The sequence below is a fragment of the Drosophila gunungcola genome, chromosome 3R, assembly GCF_025200985.1.
Source record: "Drosophila gunungcola strain Sukarami chromosome 3R, Dgunungcola_SK_2, whole genome shotgun sequence".
NCBI classification, from domain to species: domain Eukaryota; kingdom Metazoa; phylum Arthropoda; class Insecta; order Diptera; family Drosophilidae; genus Drosophila; species Drosophila gunungcola.
In genome coordinates, this window is record NC_069139.1 from 4140964 (window position 1) to 4160979 (window position 20016).

At 42.7% G+C, this 20016-nt stretch overlaps 1 protein-coding gene across 5 annotated transcripts; it reads right to left on the reverse strand.

Annotated features, from left to right (window-relative positions):
- Positions 1–1390: 1390 nt before the first annotated feature.
- On the reverse strand, positions 1391–18988 carry LOC128260816 (neurexin-1). 5 transcript variants are annotated; one of them, XM_052994366.1, is made up of 13 exons: positions 17047–18988; positions 15914–16387; positions 15541–15852; positions 15351–15467; positions 14909–15293; positions 14452–14822; positions 13659–13779; positions 8952–9099; positions 7833–8590; positions 7074–7424; positions 6808–6998; positions 5051–5384; positions 1391–3144 (listed from the first exon to the last, which is right to left on the reverse strand). In XM_052994366.1, exons 1-13 carry the CDS (start codon positions 17959–17961, stop codon positions 2084–2086), a joined length of 5538 nt encoding a protein of 1845 aa, XP_052850326.1. In that variant the 5' UTR covers positions 17962–18988; the 3' UTR covers positions 1391–2083. The 5 variants fall into 5 exon arrangements, with proteins under 5 accessions (XP_052850326.1, XP_052850075.1, XP_052850249.1 ...); XM_052994115.1 differs by having other exon boundaries at positions 5051–5405; positions 6763–6998; XM_052994289.1 differs by having other exon boundaries at positions 6763–6998; positions 13668–13779; positions 17047–18987.
- Between the last annotated feature and the right edge of the window lie 1028 nt (positions 18989–20016).

The following is a 20016-nucleotide window of genomic DNA, read 5'->3' on the forward strand; positions in this document are numbered from 1 at the left end:
TTCATTATCAAATCGAAGGGACGTAATACATAATAATCATTTTTCGTTTATTATACTCGTATATGTATATGTTGTATAGATGTACATTTATAAATAGTATAGTTTGGATGTATGCGTATATAATTGTATTTTTTTGTCTGCCTATGTACTGTGTTTCGCTATGTAATTGTCCTAGGTGTTCATTTCAGCTAGATTCGCTAGTTTGTCTCGTGATTTCGCCTTTCGCTTCCTTTTTTGTATACAAGTTAAGGGTTTAAAAAACTCGAAAATATATCAAAAGTTTTTGAAATGCAGTATATATGTTGTTTTAGTTGTTAAATGTATATGTTCGTCTATATATAGTACTTTCCTAGGTATTTACAGCATACCTCGCTTTTTTTCCATAAAGAATTTGAGAGAAGTATGTCCAGTAATTTTGCTAGTGTTCAAATGAGTGAGTTAGTGAGTGTGTGTGTGAGGTGAGTGTGTGCGTGTATTAGTTAGTATATCAAGTGTATATAGGTATTTTGTAAATCTAATCCAAAATGATACACTAATTGGTATTGATAATGAAGCAAAAATTTAAATATTATATAGCTCATCAAAATGATATATATGCGATTATAGATGTATACAGAATTTAATGGCGGCTTGCGGAAAATCGAATCTCGCTTCTGTATGTGTGCTGGTGTGTCTGTCTGTGTAGGTGTAGGCGTGTGTGGTGTGTGCTGGTGACTGCAGATTGTGTATACGTCACGTTGGCTTCGAAAAATACGCTTAAAGCTGCTATAATACTGTAAAATTGTTGCTTGATTTCGTTTTCGTCCTCGTTATCTCGACGGTAAAGTAATGTTCGCTCACATTGAATAGCAGTTGTAGTAGAAAAGCTAGGTAGGTTCGCTTCAGTGTTTTTTTTTAGAGTGTCGCGTTTGGTTTTTGGTGTTTGGTGTGTGTGATTGTGTCTAGTGTCTTGTCTTTTTCTTGATATGTCTGAGTTCATATTGCACGCAGGTCGGTGACAATATATAGTCTCAAATACATATAAAAAGTATATGTGTTGGGCTCGGGAGTGGAAGGGACTAACACAAAGTCGCATTGAGTTGCTGCACGCAAACGAAAAAGTCGCATCACGTATACGTCAACCAAATCGTGGGTATCTACTGTGTCCTCCGTATTTTGTTCTGTCTTTGATTTCACGGTTAGTTAGTATTTAGTATTATCTCATTTACATTTTAACTAATTAAAGCCGGTTTCAATTCAACAAACAATCTGTAGCATAAATTCTTGCATTCCTCATTATTATTTAATTATTATTATTGTAGTCAACAAATGATCTTGTCTCCTACGTTTACAGCACCACATTTTGTAACTTTACACGCGAAGGAAAATTACCCATTCAGAATCTCATTACTTTACGTTTACATATAAATATATATATATAATTTAAGTACTTTTATATTGAATTTCTGCTAATCTGTTAGGTTTCTTTGCTTTTTTTTTTTGCTAGAAGATTTGCGGTTTAATTGGATTCTCTTCCTTCGAACTTTTCATAGCATACTTTGTGGCGAAATATTTTACACAATTACTTGATTGGCTAGTGGCATAATTTGATCGTAACGTTGTGATATATATAATATATATAGTTTGTATTCGTTTAGTGTAATTCATTTGCTTATTCGCTGATGGATGTGGCTTGGCTGCTCCAGTGGCTCCAGTGGTAGATCTCTACTAGCAAGTCTTTGATGTTGAAGCTATAATTTCTTAGGCGTAATCTAAACGTTACTCTTTAGGGTGAACCAATGCTCCTGGCCAGATGCACTTGTCTAAAGTATTTGCGTGTCCATCTCCTTGCTGCTAACGCTATCAGCCATCGTTTATTGGTTATTATTATCCTTGCCTTTCCGTTTGTACACCCAGTGTCCGACGTCTAATTGTTTAATTAACTTTATGAGGCTGCTAAATAAATATATATATTTATATACGCTTATGTGTGTGTGTGTGTGTTCGAGTGTGTATCTTAGGGGGGACTTTCACTTTCGGCTCGCTTTGCACTATTTGCATTTATTGCTAATTTGACGATAATTCCTTGCGACCCTACATCGCCTTACACATACCACTCCTTGACGTCCTTGGAGTCGCGCTTCTTGGCCTTCGGCTGGACTAGGCCCGCCATCTGGGGTCGTCCATCGCTGCCGTAGCCCAGTGACCCACTTCCGCTTGACATCATGCCGCCGCCGCCACCTCCTCCGTTTCCATTATGGCCATTGTGCATCTGCTGTTGGCCATGATGCTGCTGTTGTCCTGCTCCTCCTCCACCGGCTCCTAATCCTCCTCCTCCTCCGCCCTGCAGATGGTGCTGCCTCTGCTGATGGTAAGATCCATTAGTGCTGGTATTCCCGAGCAGAGCGGCATTGGGATTGTGCGAGCCGTAGGCAGCGGCCTTCTCACTCTCCGTCTTGTAGCCACGATCGCCATTCGATTTGAGCCACAGGACCAGCAGGATAACCAGCACCACTGCGATGAGTATGCCGGCCACTATGCCAATGATCATGGCGGTGCGCTCCTCCTCGATCGAGTTGATCCTGCCGCCCTTGCTCTTTGGCCGGTAGTTGTTGTTCATGTTGGTGTTGTAGGTGTTCCCGCCATAGGGCCCGTATGGTGGGGGATCCTGCGGCGGAATCGGAGGCGGCAGTGGTGGCAGTGGATGGTGCTCATCGGGCAGCTGCATGCGATCGTGGTCATTGCGTCCGGATCCGCCTAGGCCGCCACCTGCCACATACACATCGTATGTGGTGGTGTCCCGCTCCGTGACCGTGCTCCGGATCTCCGGCGGCGGAGTGGACTGCGTGGTGGTGGTTGTGGTGGTCGTGGACGTCGAACTGGTGCTCGTGCTGGTGCTGCTGCTGATGGCCCTCTGCGTGGACGTGGTGGCCACACTGCTGCTCGTGCTGCTTACTTGTCCCGGCGTGCTGCTTCCCGATACTCCTGATCCTAATCCTGATCCTGATCCTCCGCTGCTGCTGCTCGATGACTGCGTGGTGGCATAGGATGGGGTACTGCCGCTCATGCTGCTGGAGCTGCTACTGCTGCCATGCTGCTGCTGCTGCTCCGTGGTCACATCGCTGCGTCCCGTCGTGGTTATCGGCACCATCTCATTGTTGGACTCTGCAAGCAGTCGTTTGGGGTTTATTTAAGTGTTCGCAAGTGGGTGCTCTATGTACATGTTTTTGCAGTTGTGTGTGATCAGTGGTTTTATTGCTATCCTAATTTGTACTCATCCCCATTATTCAAGAAAATTGTAGTAAAATTAAAAACTTAATTCACAAAACCGAATAAACATTTACTTTTTTTTTCAAACAAATGTAAAATTATGAAAGATAATATACTTAAAAAAAAATTTAAACATTTTATACAAAATCCTTGTTAATTTATGGCTCTGGTTGTTTCCATAATTCAACAATGTCAATTTATCTTCCTATGAATGAATGACTTTGGGGCAGTAAAATCAAAAATGCTCTTTTTTACCTTAAAAAAAATTACAAATTTGATTTAACAAAAAGATCCTAATAAATGAAAAGATAGCTTACTCCTGTATAAATACCAAATTCGAACTAGTAGTAGTATTTTGCCCCCCGAAAATCATTTGAACTGCCAGTTGTGCTTTGCATTTTTATAGTTTATTCAACACAGTTAGAGAGGATAGAGATTTGTAGATATTTTGAGATATGTTGAGGTGTGTCATTCTTGTTTTTTTTTTTGGGTGCTGGACATTCAATCTTTTCGCACGATATGTACAAATTGGAATTGGAAGAACGGTAGAACTATGCAATCGGGGGAATAAATGTGAAGGAGGAGGAGGAGGAGAAGAAGGAACTGGACTGGGAAAATCACATCTTACACTGCAGACGCTGCTTTTATCGCTACTATGTACAAAACATATACATCTTCGATCAGGTCACTCATGTACTATATATGTATATATATATATATATATATATATATATATATATATACTGAGTCCTTGTTATGCTTAACCCTTATCGCTTAACGCTTAACCCACTCTCACTCAACCAAAAACCCTCGCCAAATGATCGGTGTGGTTGTTGTTGTTGTTCTGGTTGTTGTAGTTGTTGTTCTGGCTGTTGTTGTTGTTGTAGTTGCACTATTTTTTCAGTTGCTGTTGCTGGTGGTTTAGCTCTCGTTAATGCTAGAGTTAGTTATACAGTTTAGACAGAGAGGTCTAGTTGGAAGCTTAGCCTAAGTGCATTGCTTTTTGGTTGCATTTGGTTGTATTGCTTATGGGAATTTACAGAGTATCCATGGCGCGATCACAGTCAGAAATATGAAGGCGATTTCACATTCTGAAAGAGACACATAAGGCGTACTCGTTGTCAGTTCAAATTAGAAGGCAATCGATCATCAGCAACAGGTGGAGATGAAGGATATAGGCGACGATTTAATTGCGATACATTTTTTTGTTTTTTTTTTTTTTTCATATTTTTTAGTTTATCTGGACTGATTTCTGAGCTGAGATGACACGGCGATTTGATTGGTTTTGGTTTCTGGTTGGGTTGATGCATTGCGAGGGGTGCGATAGAGGCGATATATATCTGTTTTTATATATATATATATATGTACATATATATTCAGAGCTGATTGGCTGTTTGGATGTAATTGTGTAAGCGGTCAAAGCATTGGCGTTGCATTTCGGCACAAACCTAACTTCCTCGATCTCCGTGGAGCATTGAACAAAACTGAAAAAGGCAAAGCGTCACTAGCTAAACGGTTATGCGGTTATATAGGACGAGCTTTTGCAGATTATAGTACATAACTCGAACTAGAACTCGAACACAACTGAACACCCACAGAGCTTAAACGTTAGCACGTACTCTACTTTACTATGGCAGTGTACACCCTGCGTATACTTAACTTCAACTTCGAGTGGGACTAGCTAATGTCTGTGATGAAGTGTGTGTGTGTGTGTTTGTGTGGTGTCTATTGTCAAGTGTTTTCCGTGATTGATCCAAATGCCAATGACGAAATGAGACCAACCGCTACAATCAACACTCACCTGAACCCCGGGCCGTGCTCGTCGAGGTGAACTGCTCCGTGGTCTCGCCGTAGTCGCCGGATCCATGGACGCAGTCCTCATCGTCGCAGGCCCGCTCCGTGCCATTGGTGTTGCCTCCACCGCCACTGTTATTCCCACCCGTGCTCAGGCTATTTCCCTGCTGGAAGGTGGTTGTCTGCTTGGTGGGCGGCACATAAACCGGCGTTATCAGATCATCTCCGCTTCCGGACTCAAACGGTGGCGTGCACTCGTCCTCGTCGTCGCCACGACATCCGGATCCGGCTCCCGAGAAGATCAGATCGTCCAGCGCACCCGGATAACCACTCGCCGGCGTCTGTCGAGTAGAGTTCAAAGTCTAATTTTACTTCAGTTGATCTGGCGGCAGCCGGGCCAAGCGATAATTATTGTATGGGGTTTGTTAACTGGATTAGTAAGTTGGTTAGGTGCTGTTTGATTAAGTATATATGTATGCGTGGGTGTGTAGAGTACAGAAAGCCAGAGGAGATCGTTACTGGACTGTCTTTAAAAAGTTTAAAATCTTAAAGAAATTAATCAGTTTACTTTATGATCTAAATCATTTTAATCCTTTTTGAATTTGGACACTTATAACACTTTTGTTTTTTTTCAGTCTTAAATATTCTGGCTCCTGAAGTCTTACAGTTTTTCACATAGATTCATATAATTTCAAAAGATTTGATTATAATGACTACTCAAATAATAAAAGCATTTTACGATTTCTTACGAAATTGATACTCCATTTAATTCGTGTTGTTTAGTAAATTCCTACAAAATTAAATATGATTCTCTGGTTTTTTTTTCGATCATGTAATTGCTTTGTCTAGAAGTCATTGTAAAAATATAGGTGATTATTTAATTAGTTTTAGTTTCGACTTTTTTTAACCATCTCCAATGGCTTTCACATACTTTTTTGTGTTCAAGTGTAGTTATGTTTGGTGTGAGCTTTGATTAGAGTCATGCAGCATAAGTGCGACGAGTTCTAGTGCATAGTAAATAGTATTGGTTTACATAGCTGAGTATATATTCACAGTTATTGGTTATTGTGCTGTGCAGCAATGGAAACAAATTCAGGAAACTCAAGTGGCTGGTTAGTGGAAAATCTGGCAATTATCTTTTAGTACAATGCTTTTTGTTATTTTTTTGTTGGTGCGTGAAAAGCGTTACAGTAAAAAAAAAGAAAGTCGCCCGAGGGAAATCATAAAGTCAATTCAAATGCAGCATTTACACTAGACAAATACAGTTAGTTAGCTAATACTTTTGGTTTAGTTGGAACGGTTAACGTTTTGTACTGAATGTCGAACCGAATTTCCCGGATTTGATTATGATGACGATGACTTCAATGTACAGATGTAGTTACATTCGATACGGTAAACGGTTATGCATTTCAAAATAATTCGGGATAGTGCTTGGGAAAAACTGTACATTATTCGAATGGGATATCGAATTTTCGGAGGTGCAATCAAATCATGTCAAATCAATTTTGGGAAAAGGGGTTCCACAAACTTATGAAGCGGATTAATACAATAATTTTGGTTAGATTTTCTTTTTGTTTTGGTTGTTTTTTTTTTTTGGTTTTTTTTTTTGTTTTTAATTAAAGAAAGAATTTTGAATAAACTTGGTTTACGATGAGAAAAATACTTGGAAAGTTGAAAGTTGAGAGGAATTGAAATAAAATTTCAAATAAATTCCCTAACCTGCTGCATTCTCTGCAGATCATTTCTATCTAATACTCCAGTTACCAATTGAACATCTCCGCGGATGGTGATATGGGGGTCGCGTTCGACGGCCAAGTCCAGAATGCGCAACTTGTTCACCGACAGTCCGGCAATCACGCCGGCGAACGGCCGCTCAATGCGATTGCGGCCGTTCCGACTGAACTTGCCGCCGACCTGAACGTTGGACATGGTATTGAACACGGTGGAATGGTGGCCTGCAAGAGTCGTTGGAGAAGATCGAAATGCCATTAGATACCCCCGGATGGTAGCCCCATCCCAGATCCACTTACTCTGCGGCGTGAGGGCCTGCACATTGTAGTCGTCCAGCTGTAGCGTGGCATTGCCTCCCTTCCGCTGGAACCTCACCACATGGTAGGCATTGTCGTTCACCTTCGTCCCGATCTCCCCCAGCGGCAGGTCCACGCTCCCAATGTTGTACACCATGAAGATGTTGCCCTCCACAATCTCCAGCTCCATGTAGTCCTGCGTGGTGGCGCTCTCCACCCGCAGGAGCACCGCATCCGGCCTGGTCGTTATGAAGCCCATGGCAATGTTGTCCTCCTCGGTGTCAGCCTGTGCGTTTTCGGGGAATGCGTACTGCACCATGCCCTTGTTGTTGCCAAACTCATAGGCTATCGATTCTGCAAGTAAATGGTTTGAAATCAGAGAAGTCGACATTCAAATAAATTATGTTTGCAGATATTTTAAAATCTCTTTTGTTTTTGAATATTTATATTCATCAAAATGTACTTAATATATATTACAAGTTCCTAAACTCAAAGACTATCAATTCTGGGGAAAAAATTTAATTTTTAACCATTTTGATCAGCTTGATAAGCAAAACAATTATCTGTTTCTGACATTTTTAAAAAGATGGTTTATCTTCAAGTAACTCATTTATATATATAACAAATGTGGTTATTTTAGTTCTAAATTTAAGTATAAGCTCTTTATAAAATATAAATAACTTTTGGACAAGTAAGATATAAAGTAAAGTATCAAAAATTGAAGAGATTTGTATGGCACCTTTAGATTTCCCCCCAAATTACCATCGTAGCAGGTGGGTCCTGTGTAGGAGGTCATGTCGCACTCGCAGGCGTAGGCATTCCACTGCTGCACACAGTTTCCCCGATTGGCACAGGCATTCTGGCTGCACTTGGTGGGTCCCTCGCAGCCAGTGACCACCAGGGAGCTGGGAACCACTGCATCGCTGGTCAGCGAGGGAGAGGCATCGCCCAAGTCCAAGGAGGCCAGACAGCCCTCGAAGCCAGACCTCGAGGAGATCGAGGCCGGCAGCTTGGAGTACATGTCCTTGAAGACGCCGCCAATGTACAGGATGCCCGCCAGCTCCAAGTGCATATTGTTTCCAGTCAAACTAATGATCTCGAAGGAGTCGTCCACGGTGAGCGTGTGGGTCTTGGGTCCCGGACGCCTGATGCTGACCTGATGCCAGCGGTTGTCGTTCATGTGGATGCGGGACTTGTCCCTCATCGTCACCGGTCCATCGCCCAAATCGAAGGTGTAGTGTATGTGCCCATTAACCAGTTCGACTGCCACGAAATCATTGCGTCGTCCGCCATTGAAGACCAGCAAGCCATTGGGTTCCACTGTCTTGAAACGGAAATCAATGGAGATGCTGTTGTAGGCCTTCAACATGGCCAGCCCCACGTAGGAGTGCTTGGAGCGGAAGGTGGCCGCATGGTAGGGCTGTCCGGCCGGAGAGTTCACGAAGCGGGCCGTCAACTTGAAGGTGGCACTGGGCAGAGCCGAGAGCTCCGGTCCCAGGCTCTTGGCAATGTCCAAATATCTAAGGGGAAAAATATTCAAAAAATAGGGTTTTAGCAAGAAAGGAAGCAAACTTAGCCAAAACGTAGATTTAATACTCTCGCAGTCTAAAACCATTATATAAGGTGCAAAAAAGGGATATTTGGATTATTCTTCAAAAACTACCAAATTTATCAATTTCGACCCGATTAATTATATGGCTGCTATATGATATAGTTATCTGATTGGCAAATTTTTTAACATCATCAGGGTCAAGCTGATCAAGAATATATAAACTTTTTAGGTTCGGGAATGTCTTTTTTACAGCAATGCATACTTTTGACTGAAATTATACAACCCTCTGCAATGGTAGAAAAAATCAACTAGATAACACCCATACCCACCGCTGGCCATTGAAAACCAATCCCTGCATCTGGCCCACAAAGTTCGGCATGGTGGAGGTCATCTGGATCTCCTCCTCGGCGTGGAAGAGACCGCCCAGGTGGATCGAGCGGATCTCCATGGTGCTGTGGCGGCCCAGGATCGTTTCGGCTGTGGAAGGAATATTTCCAAAAACAAGAGATGGATAAAACTCGGTGGCCTCGCCATTGGGGTTTGTCTGGCCGGGATTGGCCTTGCTCTAAGTTGTTGACTAGGCGGAGTACCGTTTACATTGGTTACATATGGTTATACGTTGTTTGGATAGATATATATATATATATATAGAGGTAGTTGGGTTCGAGTAGTATATGAAGTATAGTTGGTGACAAGAAGCACATACGCATATGTAGTCAAAGAGTATATAAGAGTATAGAGTAGATATAGGTATGCGGTTTTAGTAGACATAGATCTAGTTGTTTTGTTTGGTTCATAGATTCTTTCAAGCATTTTATAGTTTATTCACTCGACAGGTGGCTGAATGTATTTGGAATTCGATTTGAGTATTGTTATTATTGTAATTTAGTTTGTTGCAGCTTGGTACATACTAAAGAAAGGTGCAGATTACAATACATTCAATGTACTGGTACGGATAGTAGTTGTACTTGTTAATTAAGACAAAACGAAATCGATAATCGAAAATCGCTGCCACAGCGCAAACCAAAGGAAAGTAAGTAAAAGTAAAGAGTTCGCTAAAGTTGGTTAGATAAGTTAAGTAAGTTAGTTGGTGCGCATTTTGTTCTGGTTTACATACGAATATGCATTTGGTTGACATTTGAATGTATCATTTTCTTAGACTAGTTTTGGTGTGTGAGATACATTTTCAATACGATTACGGTGGCGGTGATTTTTTAGATAATATCTTTTTGATTTCCCAGCTGTGCGTGTGAACCGAGGAAAAGTATAAATATGAGAAAAAACATTTCACTGAGGCAACAACCTACGGTTTATAAATGGTAACTGAAAAAGGTCAATATCGGGGTAATAACCAGGATAATTGAAAACGAAATCGAAAACGAAACCGAAATAATAATTTGGAAATTTGCTTAACGACATTGAACTAAACATCGATCGGTATCGTATTGGGTATAAACTGTCCATGTTTCATGTTGATGTTAGTGTGTTAATCTGTGCCCTAGAGAGCTCTGGGTGTGTATGTGTGTGTGAGTGTGATTGTGTGTGTGTGTGTGTATTTCGACTACGTCTAAGTTAATAAGGGTGCATTAGCCTTAACGAGCGGCCACATTGCGCATACGACGCGTTGGCCCACCGAATGATTGACATCTTGACATGCAAATGACTGCGGCGACAGAGACAGAGATATAGAGAAATAGCAAGAGCAAAAGAGTTAGCTAAAGAGCTGAAGAAAGAGACGGGGCGATGTGGCGGTGGGTGGTATTCAGGGCTTCAGTCGAAGTAGGCCACTGTTGTTGCAGCTGGCAATTTGGCGCATTTACAGTTACTTATTCATACACTTGAATGGCTGAGTGGGCGGACTGAGTGATACGATGCGATGGCGAGCGAAACGATATACGATATATATAGTACGAAAAACAAAGATATACACTATTCACACTGTACAGGGCTAGCCCGATTCGGGTTCGGGTTCGGGGACTTTGTGAGCAGGACATGCGGTTGTTGGCTATATCATTCCTGACTGACAGTCATTTTGCTTGTTATTTTACAAATATTATCATGGTTTCATTGCTGCAGCTGCTGCTTGTTTTTTGTTTTCAGGTGCTCACATGCAAACGCGTCACGTGTGTGTGTTAGTTTGTTTTTGTGCAACGGTGCTTGACAGAGTGTGGGTGTGTGCCTGTGCAGGTGTGCAAGACTTCCACTTTACGGTGTGTGAGTGTGTGTGTTTTGGTCGAGGCAGGAGCAAGATCAGGCTATAAAGAAAACTCCTATATGAACTCATTCATAAAAGAATGAACTTAATTTGTTTCCTAACAGTGAAAAATACAATCTTTTTTAAATAATTTTTAACTCTTTACTTAACTTGCTTTGTTATATAACTCTATGTTTAAATTTTATAAATATTTTCAAAGCCTTATAAAGCAATCGTTTTATTAAAATGCACTAAGACGACTAACGATATTGGAAAGTACACTTTATTTTTCGTTGAAAGTATAGGAAGCAATTTAATTAATGATTCATTTTCCTTCTTTGTTTCATTAAGTCTTTATAAATAAATATTACTTTATAGAAAAGTTTTAAAAGGCAATCATTATAATAAAATTCGAACGACATTGGCAAATTTAATTATTTTTTAATTAAAAGTAAAGTAATCAATTTGACTAATGATTAATTTTCCTTGTTCCTATCATTAGCTTGTAATCAATCAATCTTTCTTAAGAGCTAATGAGTTACCCAATTAATGAAAACATTATTATGACTCGAGTCATATCGATCTGACCATAGTTATTTTTCAGTCTAGCCATCTCCATAGCCTGCCTTTCGTTACTTCTCTATTTTCAGTTGTTTGCTTTTATTTTCATTTTGGACACACTTACACAACAAGAATCTAATTTTACGTGAGACACGTTAGGCTTGATTAATTAGTTGCAATTTGGTTGCGGTTGCGGTATTGTTGTATTGATGTTTACGATAGTTTTGTTTACTTAACACAAAGCTAATTACATATTAAATGGTGCAAAATTACAGCCCTGGGCGCTTTCAAACATTGTTTTGCCCTCTCGTCTCAAGAAGCCACGGCTAATGCCATTTTGCAATGGTACTCCATCCCATCCAATCCAATTCAATCGCAATCGCAATCGCAATTTGCCGATAGCGTGACTTGCATCGAGCGATTTGGGCAAAAAAATGTTTCACCGAGTTCTTGCGTGTCGATTTTTTTCTCTCGCCTAAAACATGAAACAAAAAACGATATTGTACTTGTACATTGAAATTATTTACGTTGCATTTTCTCGTCATTTTGCATTGTTGTTGTTCGCCTTACTCATTTTTGCATTATTGTATTTTATTTTTGCTCTCTTGCTCGCATTTCGCTTTTTAGTTTCGAAAGAAGGTCATTTAGATCACGTTCGTGATTAGGGAATTGCGTTTGCAGTTGCATTTGCATTTTCATTTGACATTGTTATTACTTGTTGTAGTGGTTAAACACCATGGTTGTTGTTCGCTGTTCTACATTCGGTAGACGTCTGAAACAAACACCTTTTAACGTTAACATACCGCACGTGTCGTTTAAGTTATGGCACAGCAATTATTTAAATTATTTTCATTGTTTAGATTATCATAGGACTGTAAACGAAAACTCTTTTTCAGATTAAATATTTACAGAACAAAAGAGAAAACATAAAATGAACAAGTAGTTTGCTCTTAAGTTGTTGAGTTTGGCTCGGGATGATACTTTGGAATATATGTTATTAAATTCCCTTAGCCATCAACTCGCTAACTTAATAAGTAGCAACTTTATTACCAAAACAATATAATTCGATAATCAAGGACAAAACAATTTACAGGACAATCAATATAATGGTATTTAAAACACTTAAGGCTGAAACTTTACAGCTGTCCAACTTTCTTTGCTTTCGTATTTACGCTTATTCGATTACAATACTTTCTGTGTGGGCTTAGGAATTGGAGTTGAATTGTAATTGGAATTTAATTGGCAATCGTAATTGGGAAATCAAACAAAGTAAGTATCGCAAATAAAAACACAACATCGAGATGTTTGAAAGAGTTTTGAGAGAGGAACTTACAAGAGCAAAATATATAAAAAATCATTACGAATGAGTTAGTTGAGTATGCAATCGAAGGACACCCATCTGATGGGTACTTCTTCGATGGTACGATGATTTAAACAAACTTTCAGAGAGGCGTACAATGTGTGGAATGGTGTGGATGTGGAGTCGGGTGTCTTATGATGTTCAAACTATATATTGCAGATGCTTAACGATGTTCAGAGGGATAGATACAGAGCGAGTTAGACATAGGTGGATAGTTGGTTAGAGCTGTCTAGAACAAGTCATCATCAAGTTCATCATCTTCATCTTCATCATCATCATCATCATCATCAATTAGAGTAAGGAAGTTCGAGAAATGTGTCATGAGAAATGAGAGAGAAATAAACTTGCTAAATACTTTTCAATTTTCTATGATAGTTTTCCTTCTTTTTTTTCGGTTGTATTTTTACTGCATTTCGTTTAGGTGTAATCGCATGTGTTCGTATGTGTGCGTGTTCGTGAGACTGTGTTGGTGTGAGAATCATTGTTAACAGAAAAGCTCTCAAATAAAAAAAGTTTAAGTGAAACTTAAAAACGGAAAACGCGCCGCTGACTGCACTTTCCTTCCATATTGATTTTTTCCTTCTTTCTCATTTTCTTTTTTCCTTCTTTTTTTTTGTTACTTATTCGCTTGCTTGTAACTTTTTCTTGAGATCTTTTGCTCCTTTTAACTGTTTTGAAGGACCTTCACACACCTCCTGCTAATAAGGGGGCATTCCCACTTGAACTTGAACCTGAACGGCGGTGCGTGGAGCACCTTTTCATGGCTCGAAAGCCTGGAAACTCATCGCTGGTAGGGGATGTTCCCAGGTACTTAGGTAGGTTGTCGATTGATTGGTTGGTTTAGTTGGTTTAGTTGGTTTGGTAAAAAAAAACGACACGGCACGACACGTAGTAGGGCATAGATGTGCTGTTGATACATACATAACATACCCCTGACGGGGGGAGCCCCGTCAACTTGTAGCCGCAGATTGGAGGCTCTGCGCGAGAACCGGATCGTGTGCCAGTTGTTGTCGTTGAGCACCGACTGGCCGGCCAGCAGGTTCTGCAAGGGATTAGCACACGTTCATCAAACTGTCCCGAAGCCTGAGAAAATTGCCTTTAACCTTTCAGCGGCCTTGACTAAACAGAACGTGCTTGGAAACTAATCTCCAGCAAATGTGAATTTCTCAATAATAAAAATGAAAAAAAAATTATGTCACTAGGCTACCTTTACAATACAAATTTTAAATTTAAGCCATATAGACCAACAGTATATATGGGTATCTTTAAAACCAGTAAGTAGTTGAAGTCCCTAATCAAAAACCTAATACAATTTAGAATATTCTTAAGTACCTAAAATCATTTATATTTTGTACATTAAACATCTTCTTAAATGCGCTTTTTATAATGGTTTAAACTAGCAATCAGGCGCTGATATTGTTTAGAAATTAACCTACATCAAAATAAATTTTGAATATTCTTAAAATCATGTATGTTTTGTACAATAATATCTTCTAAAATATGCTTAAAATCATGATTACAAATAGCTATCAGGCGCTGTCATTTTATACACAGAAACCTACTCCTAATAAAATCATCTTGCGTAAAAAAACAATTAGTAAATTTTTCAAACTTCTTAGGAAGTAGTTTATACCCACTGTGGAAAGATAAAGGCGATTTTCGAGAGTCAAGGACGTATGTGGTCAGTTCGAGAACCTCCCCCCGATGTACTCACCTTCTCGCGGTCGCTCAGCCGCACACTGGCCCGCACCCTTCCCGCCACCAGAGCGATCTCCAGCCGGTCCGGGGAGTTGGACTCGGCGCTGGTCAACAGCAGGAGTCCCGCCGGACGCGAGGTCTTGAAGCGGATGACCAGCTCCTCGGTCTGCGTCTTGGTGCCCTGTCCGTTGCCCAGCCAGATGGTCATGTGCTGGCTGCCGTTGAAGGCCAGCGTGGCCAGTTCCCGGCCGCAGGTGGGTCCGCCGTACAAGGTGGCCGAGCAGTCGCAGATGGGTCGGTTCCAGCCCTCCAGGCAGGTGCCTCCGTTCAGGCAGGGATTGCCATTGCACACGTTGGCCTGCACGTGGCACGATGGCTTCACGGAGGCTGCTCCCCAAGTGGGTAACGGGTAACGGGTTACGGGTTGCGGGTTAAGGATTATCCTTATCGCTGGCCTCGTAGCTAGTACTCACCCGAATCCTGGACGCGTGCAAAGGCCGCTATATCGATCGCCTTGCCACTCAGCACCAGGTCACGCAAGCAGCCCACGAATCCCTGGCGCAAAGTGGCCGTCCAAATGGCCGCCGGCCAGGCCACGCTATTGTAGGCGGGTCCCACTCCGCCCAGGTACATGTGCCCGTCCAGCTCGAGGATGGTGCCGTCGCCGGGCGTCCGGAAGTCGTTCCAAACGCCATCCACGCTCACCTTGGCGTCGCGTCCATTCCGCCGCAGAATCAGGTCATGCCAGTCGCCATCGTCCACGCGACGTCGCGAGGCTCGCACCTTGGACGCCCCGGATCCGAGGTCCAAATGGATGTAGATGTGGCCATTCAGCAGCTCGATGGCAATCAAAACGGGCTGAAGGATAAGGGAGTTAATTAAACACCTAGAGGACAACTTAGTAAGTCAACTCACATTCTTGGCCCTTGGCTGCTTGGATCCTGTGGCCAGGACAATGATGCCATTGGGCTCCTTGGTGCGGAACTTGAAGCTGATAGAACTCTGCTTGCCAGTTTCCCAAGGAGGCAGAACCTTTATAAGAATAACAAAAATATTATATATATTATAATAAATTTGGTTTATTTTCAAAGAGGTCATAGCTTACCAAATGCGATTCGCGGGTGGTAAAGGTCACGGGATCCTGTGGATCGCCACTGGGGCACTGGTACTCCAGATTGCCAGCCACCTGGATTAGTTTCGAGCCGCTCTTGGCCAGGTCTATGAGGTTCAGATTCAACGTGTCCGCCGAGAACTCCACTTTGCGCAGACAGCCCACGAAGTTGGTGTGGACACGGGCGCCCAAAAGAGCCCTGGGATTGACGGCACCACCCACATAAACTCGCGAGGAGGAGAGCATGGTGAACTTGCCAGCGATGTGCGAGTGATCCGTGTACACATCGTCCACCACAGTGACCAGCTGGGGAATATAAAAGACCCCTTTACCACCGAATACCAATTAAAACCTCATAGATACCCACCCTACAAAAGCTGGTGATGGAGGAGATCTCCTGGATGCGACGGTGCACGGTGACCTTGTGCCACTGGTGATCATCGAAGCGCACCTTCGACGGCTTGATGTGCATCTCCTGCTTGCCATTGGCCAAACCCATGGTCAAAGAGACGCCTCCATCCCGCAGCGCCAGATTCAGATAGTCCGTGCCGTGGCCCGTGTAGAACAAGAGGCCATTTGGCTGGCGCGTGCGGAAGTAGAAGGATATGGCATCCTGGGCACTCACTATCGGCTCGGCGCCCGTCTGGCCCAAGTCGTACGAGAGGAACTGTGTACCGCGGAACGTTGCTTCCGATGGCGCCTTCTCCTTCTCACAATACTGGCCATCGTACTCGAGGTTTCGACACTCGCAAATTGGACCGGAATCAGTGGAGATGCAGATGCCGCCGTGCTGGCACGGATCGTTCCGCTCGCAGGCATCGGTAGTGTTGCCACGAACGCCCTAAAAGATGAATTTCAAATGATGTTAAATAAAATGTATTGGCTCATTCAGGTTAAACATTTTGTTGTGAAATGATTTGGTTTAATTTTCGTAATACAAAACAATACCTTTTATATGTCAAAATTTAATATTCTTACTTTCTTTTAATAATAACAAAGAAAAATTTAAATGCCAAGCTGTTAATGGAATTCTCCTGACTGAAATGTTGATGGACATTAATCCATTGATTTTATATATTTGTTTTGTAAGAAAACCATTCAAAGCCCATACTTATGGATATTAAATCAGTTTTTTGTAAATAACCTTTTGGGGAGAATGTTAATATAAAGTCAAGCCATTTAATACTTCTTATCCGTGAAGATTTTTTTTACAATATATTAAGAGTTTTCTTTATTGAGATTTATCGTAAGTGAAATTTATGACACGAACAGTTTGTAAGAAAAAATTTACAAAAACTATAAAATTAATTTCATTGAGGAAACTAAAATCTTATGGCTATAAAACACAACTGAAATTTCTTAACTTGCTAATCTGAACAATTTTCTTAAAATGACTTGCTAATGCTAATGCTAACTTTCTAATAACTAAATTATTAGATTTCAAATTAGTTTCAAGAACCGTATTGAGTTAATCTATAAAATAGAGTTAAAAGGACTCACCCTGAGGGGCCTTTCGCGGGCGGGCAGTTCGCCGTGGTCGCAGGGCACATCGCCGCACTTGATGTCCCGCTGCTGCTTGATCTCCTGGCGCCTGGTGGATCCGCCGGGCTGATCCGCATAGACCAGGTTCCGGATGGCGCCCCGGAAACGCGGCTCGAAGATGACGCTGGGCAGGGCGAGCAGGGCCAGCTTGCTGCTGTACCAGTTGGGCATGCCGCCCACATAGACGTCCGAGTTGCTGGCGAACTTGCCGAACTGGAACTCCTTGCCCTTGGTGGACCGCTGCTGCGAGACTCCGTCGACGATGAGCGAGGTCTGCTCGTCGTTCCGCAGGACCTGCACCTTGTGCCAGTGGCCATCGTGCAGCTCCCTGCCCACGGTGATGATCTGGGCTCCACCGCCCAGGTTGTATCTCAACCGGAGGGCTCCTTCCACCAGCTTCAGTTCGAAGAAGTCGTAGGTGCCACCGTCGTCGGTGTAGAGGACCAATCCGTTCGGCTGCTCCGTCTTGAACTCCAACTCGAGCGTGCCATTCAGCCCAGTGTACCACTTGCGGAACGTGTAGAAGGAGTTCTGGGATCCATCCAGCTGGAAGCCGGCGCTGAGGGTTACGAAACTGGCCGCCAAACTGACCAGCAGGGCGCTGACGATGAGCACGCGGTATGAGCGGCGGTATTCCACGATCACGGGAGGCACTTGCTCGCTTCTCCGCCGGCGACGGGCCTTGTTGAACCGCAAGTCCGGGGAGGCGAAGGCGGAGGCGGAGGTGCTGGAGGTGGAGGCGTGGCCGGTGCTGCGCTGGGCGGGCAGGAGCCTCAGCTCCTGCTGCTGCTGATGATCCCTGTCCATGGTGGCTGTCATGGCCGCAGGAGCATAGTTGTTATTCTGATATGTTGCACTATGTGGCACCTTCATTCACACTCACAGGCTGCTCACCCACACAGAGGCACCTACGCACGTTGCGCGCGTAAACGTAAAGTGGCACTCTCTCTCTCTCTCTAACACTCTATCGCTTCTCGCGTATTCCAGTCCTTGAGCGCAAGCTTTTCGTGTGTCCTTGCGTTGGTGTTAGAGTCGAGAATCCGTTTTATCCGCGCCTGCCAAAAAGAGAGTGGGAGAGCGCGGGAGAGTGAAAGCTCCTTTGGGGAGCTAACAGGACTGTTTACGGTACTATTCCACTGTTAACTTCACTGCACTGATTATTGCTTGTAATTTTGCCTGGTTTCTTGGTCCTTAATGCTGAGCACCTTGAGTTTTTGGCATTTGGTACACTTCATTTGCATAATATTTGGCAAACTAATTAAAAATGGGCACATATTTTGCATCGTTCCGGGGTCAGACAACCGTTACTCGGACAGCTGCGGCTGTACTACCAATTCGGGGGGCCATGGTCTGGCCAAAAGCTCGCCGGATACCCCTGCCACCCGATTTCGTGGCGCCCACGAGCGCTCCAACGTACATGTACATACTAAAAATCGGAAAAAATTTTCACTGCATGTCGCGAAAAATTTTCTAAGCACCTAACACACCGAATGCCCCCAAAAAGGGCACTTTCTTGACTTTCTTCCACAGCCAACTAATCATTTATTTATGCGTATCGATTGATTTATTGATTGGGTACGTTTCATTTTTTGCACACACTTTGATCTCTGTTCAATTACACAATTTGTATTCCGTGATATTTGGTCGCTTTTACTTTATGTAACGATTTGGGCTGGCTTGTGGCACGACGCGTATTCGTTTTGAGTGAGGGAATATAATTCTTGCAGATTTTTCGGTTCAATTTTGAGGGGTAGAAAAATTTAGTGTGTCGAAATTTGCTAAACAGCGCCTTCCGCTACTCTGGGCTCCGATATCGATCCACGCTGCATCCACGACAAGACTGAACTGCAATTTCAAACTTAATTTCTTCGCACTGTTTCCAACGGATAACGAAAGCTCCGCCAGCTTATTCACAAAAAGCAATTGGCTCGGCCTAGACGACTGGCCAAAGGGCGCTGTAATGGGGATGTTTGGGGATGGAGTAGTACTTATTTTACCTTTAAGTAAGTTACCAAGGTTTAACAGCGAAAGAAATTGAATAATTTCAACTTTTACTTGGATGTTCTTGGGTTTGCCCCAAAAGGTATGCTATGAAAAATAAACGGACCCTTCGCCTTATGCGTAGTGTATGGGAATGCCAAAAATTAAAAGCTCGCTTACTTCGCACGAGGCATGCATATGCGTACTACTAACACACTCACACCCACACAAACCCACACACACACGTACACCAGCTGCCCACTCACACATGCGTAATGAGCGCAGAGCACGCAGGTTCATAACCTGCACCACTAATATGTGTTAGATTCCCACACGGATACACACACACACACACTCGTTGAGTGGGTGTCCTGTGGTCACACACTCTGCCACCCACACACTCATACACACTCACTATCTCTGAGACGACCCGTGTAAATTCCTTGACATTTACTACGCAACTTCGACCATTCGGTGTCGAATTCGATTTGCATTTGCATTGGCAATGGAATGTTTGGTCCTGTAACCACAATGTATGAGTGTGGGTGTACCTCCCACTCCTCCCCATTTTCTTTTTCCAGGAGAACAATTGCAAGGCCGTCGCCACCATTAATCCTCGTCCTGGCCAGCATATTAACTTGAGCACACCAATCACGCTCTGACCATTACTTCGGGGATTCTATTCCCCAGGACTTACATTTTTTAATAATTTTTTAACACGCGCTAAGGACTAAAAAAATGCCAGCACGTGCTGTCCATTGTCCTTCGGCGCTGTGACGTTCAAGAGGACTAACAAGGACTGGGGATGCCAAAAAGCTGAGGGAAAAGCAAAAAGCTTTAATTTAAATTAGGCGGGTTGCACCTTTTGGCAGTCAGGCAGCTCTAAAACTTTCAAGAGCTTAATAACTTCTTATATTTTTTTAAAAATTCTACACTTTTTATAGAAAG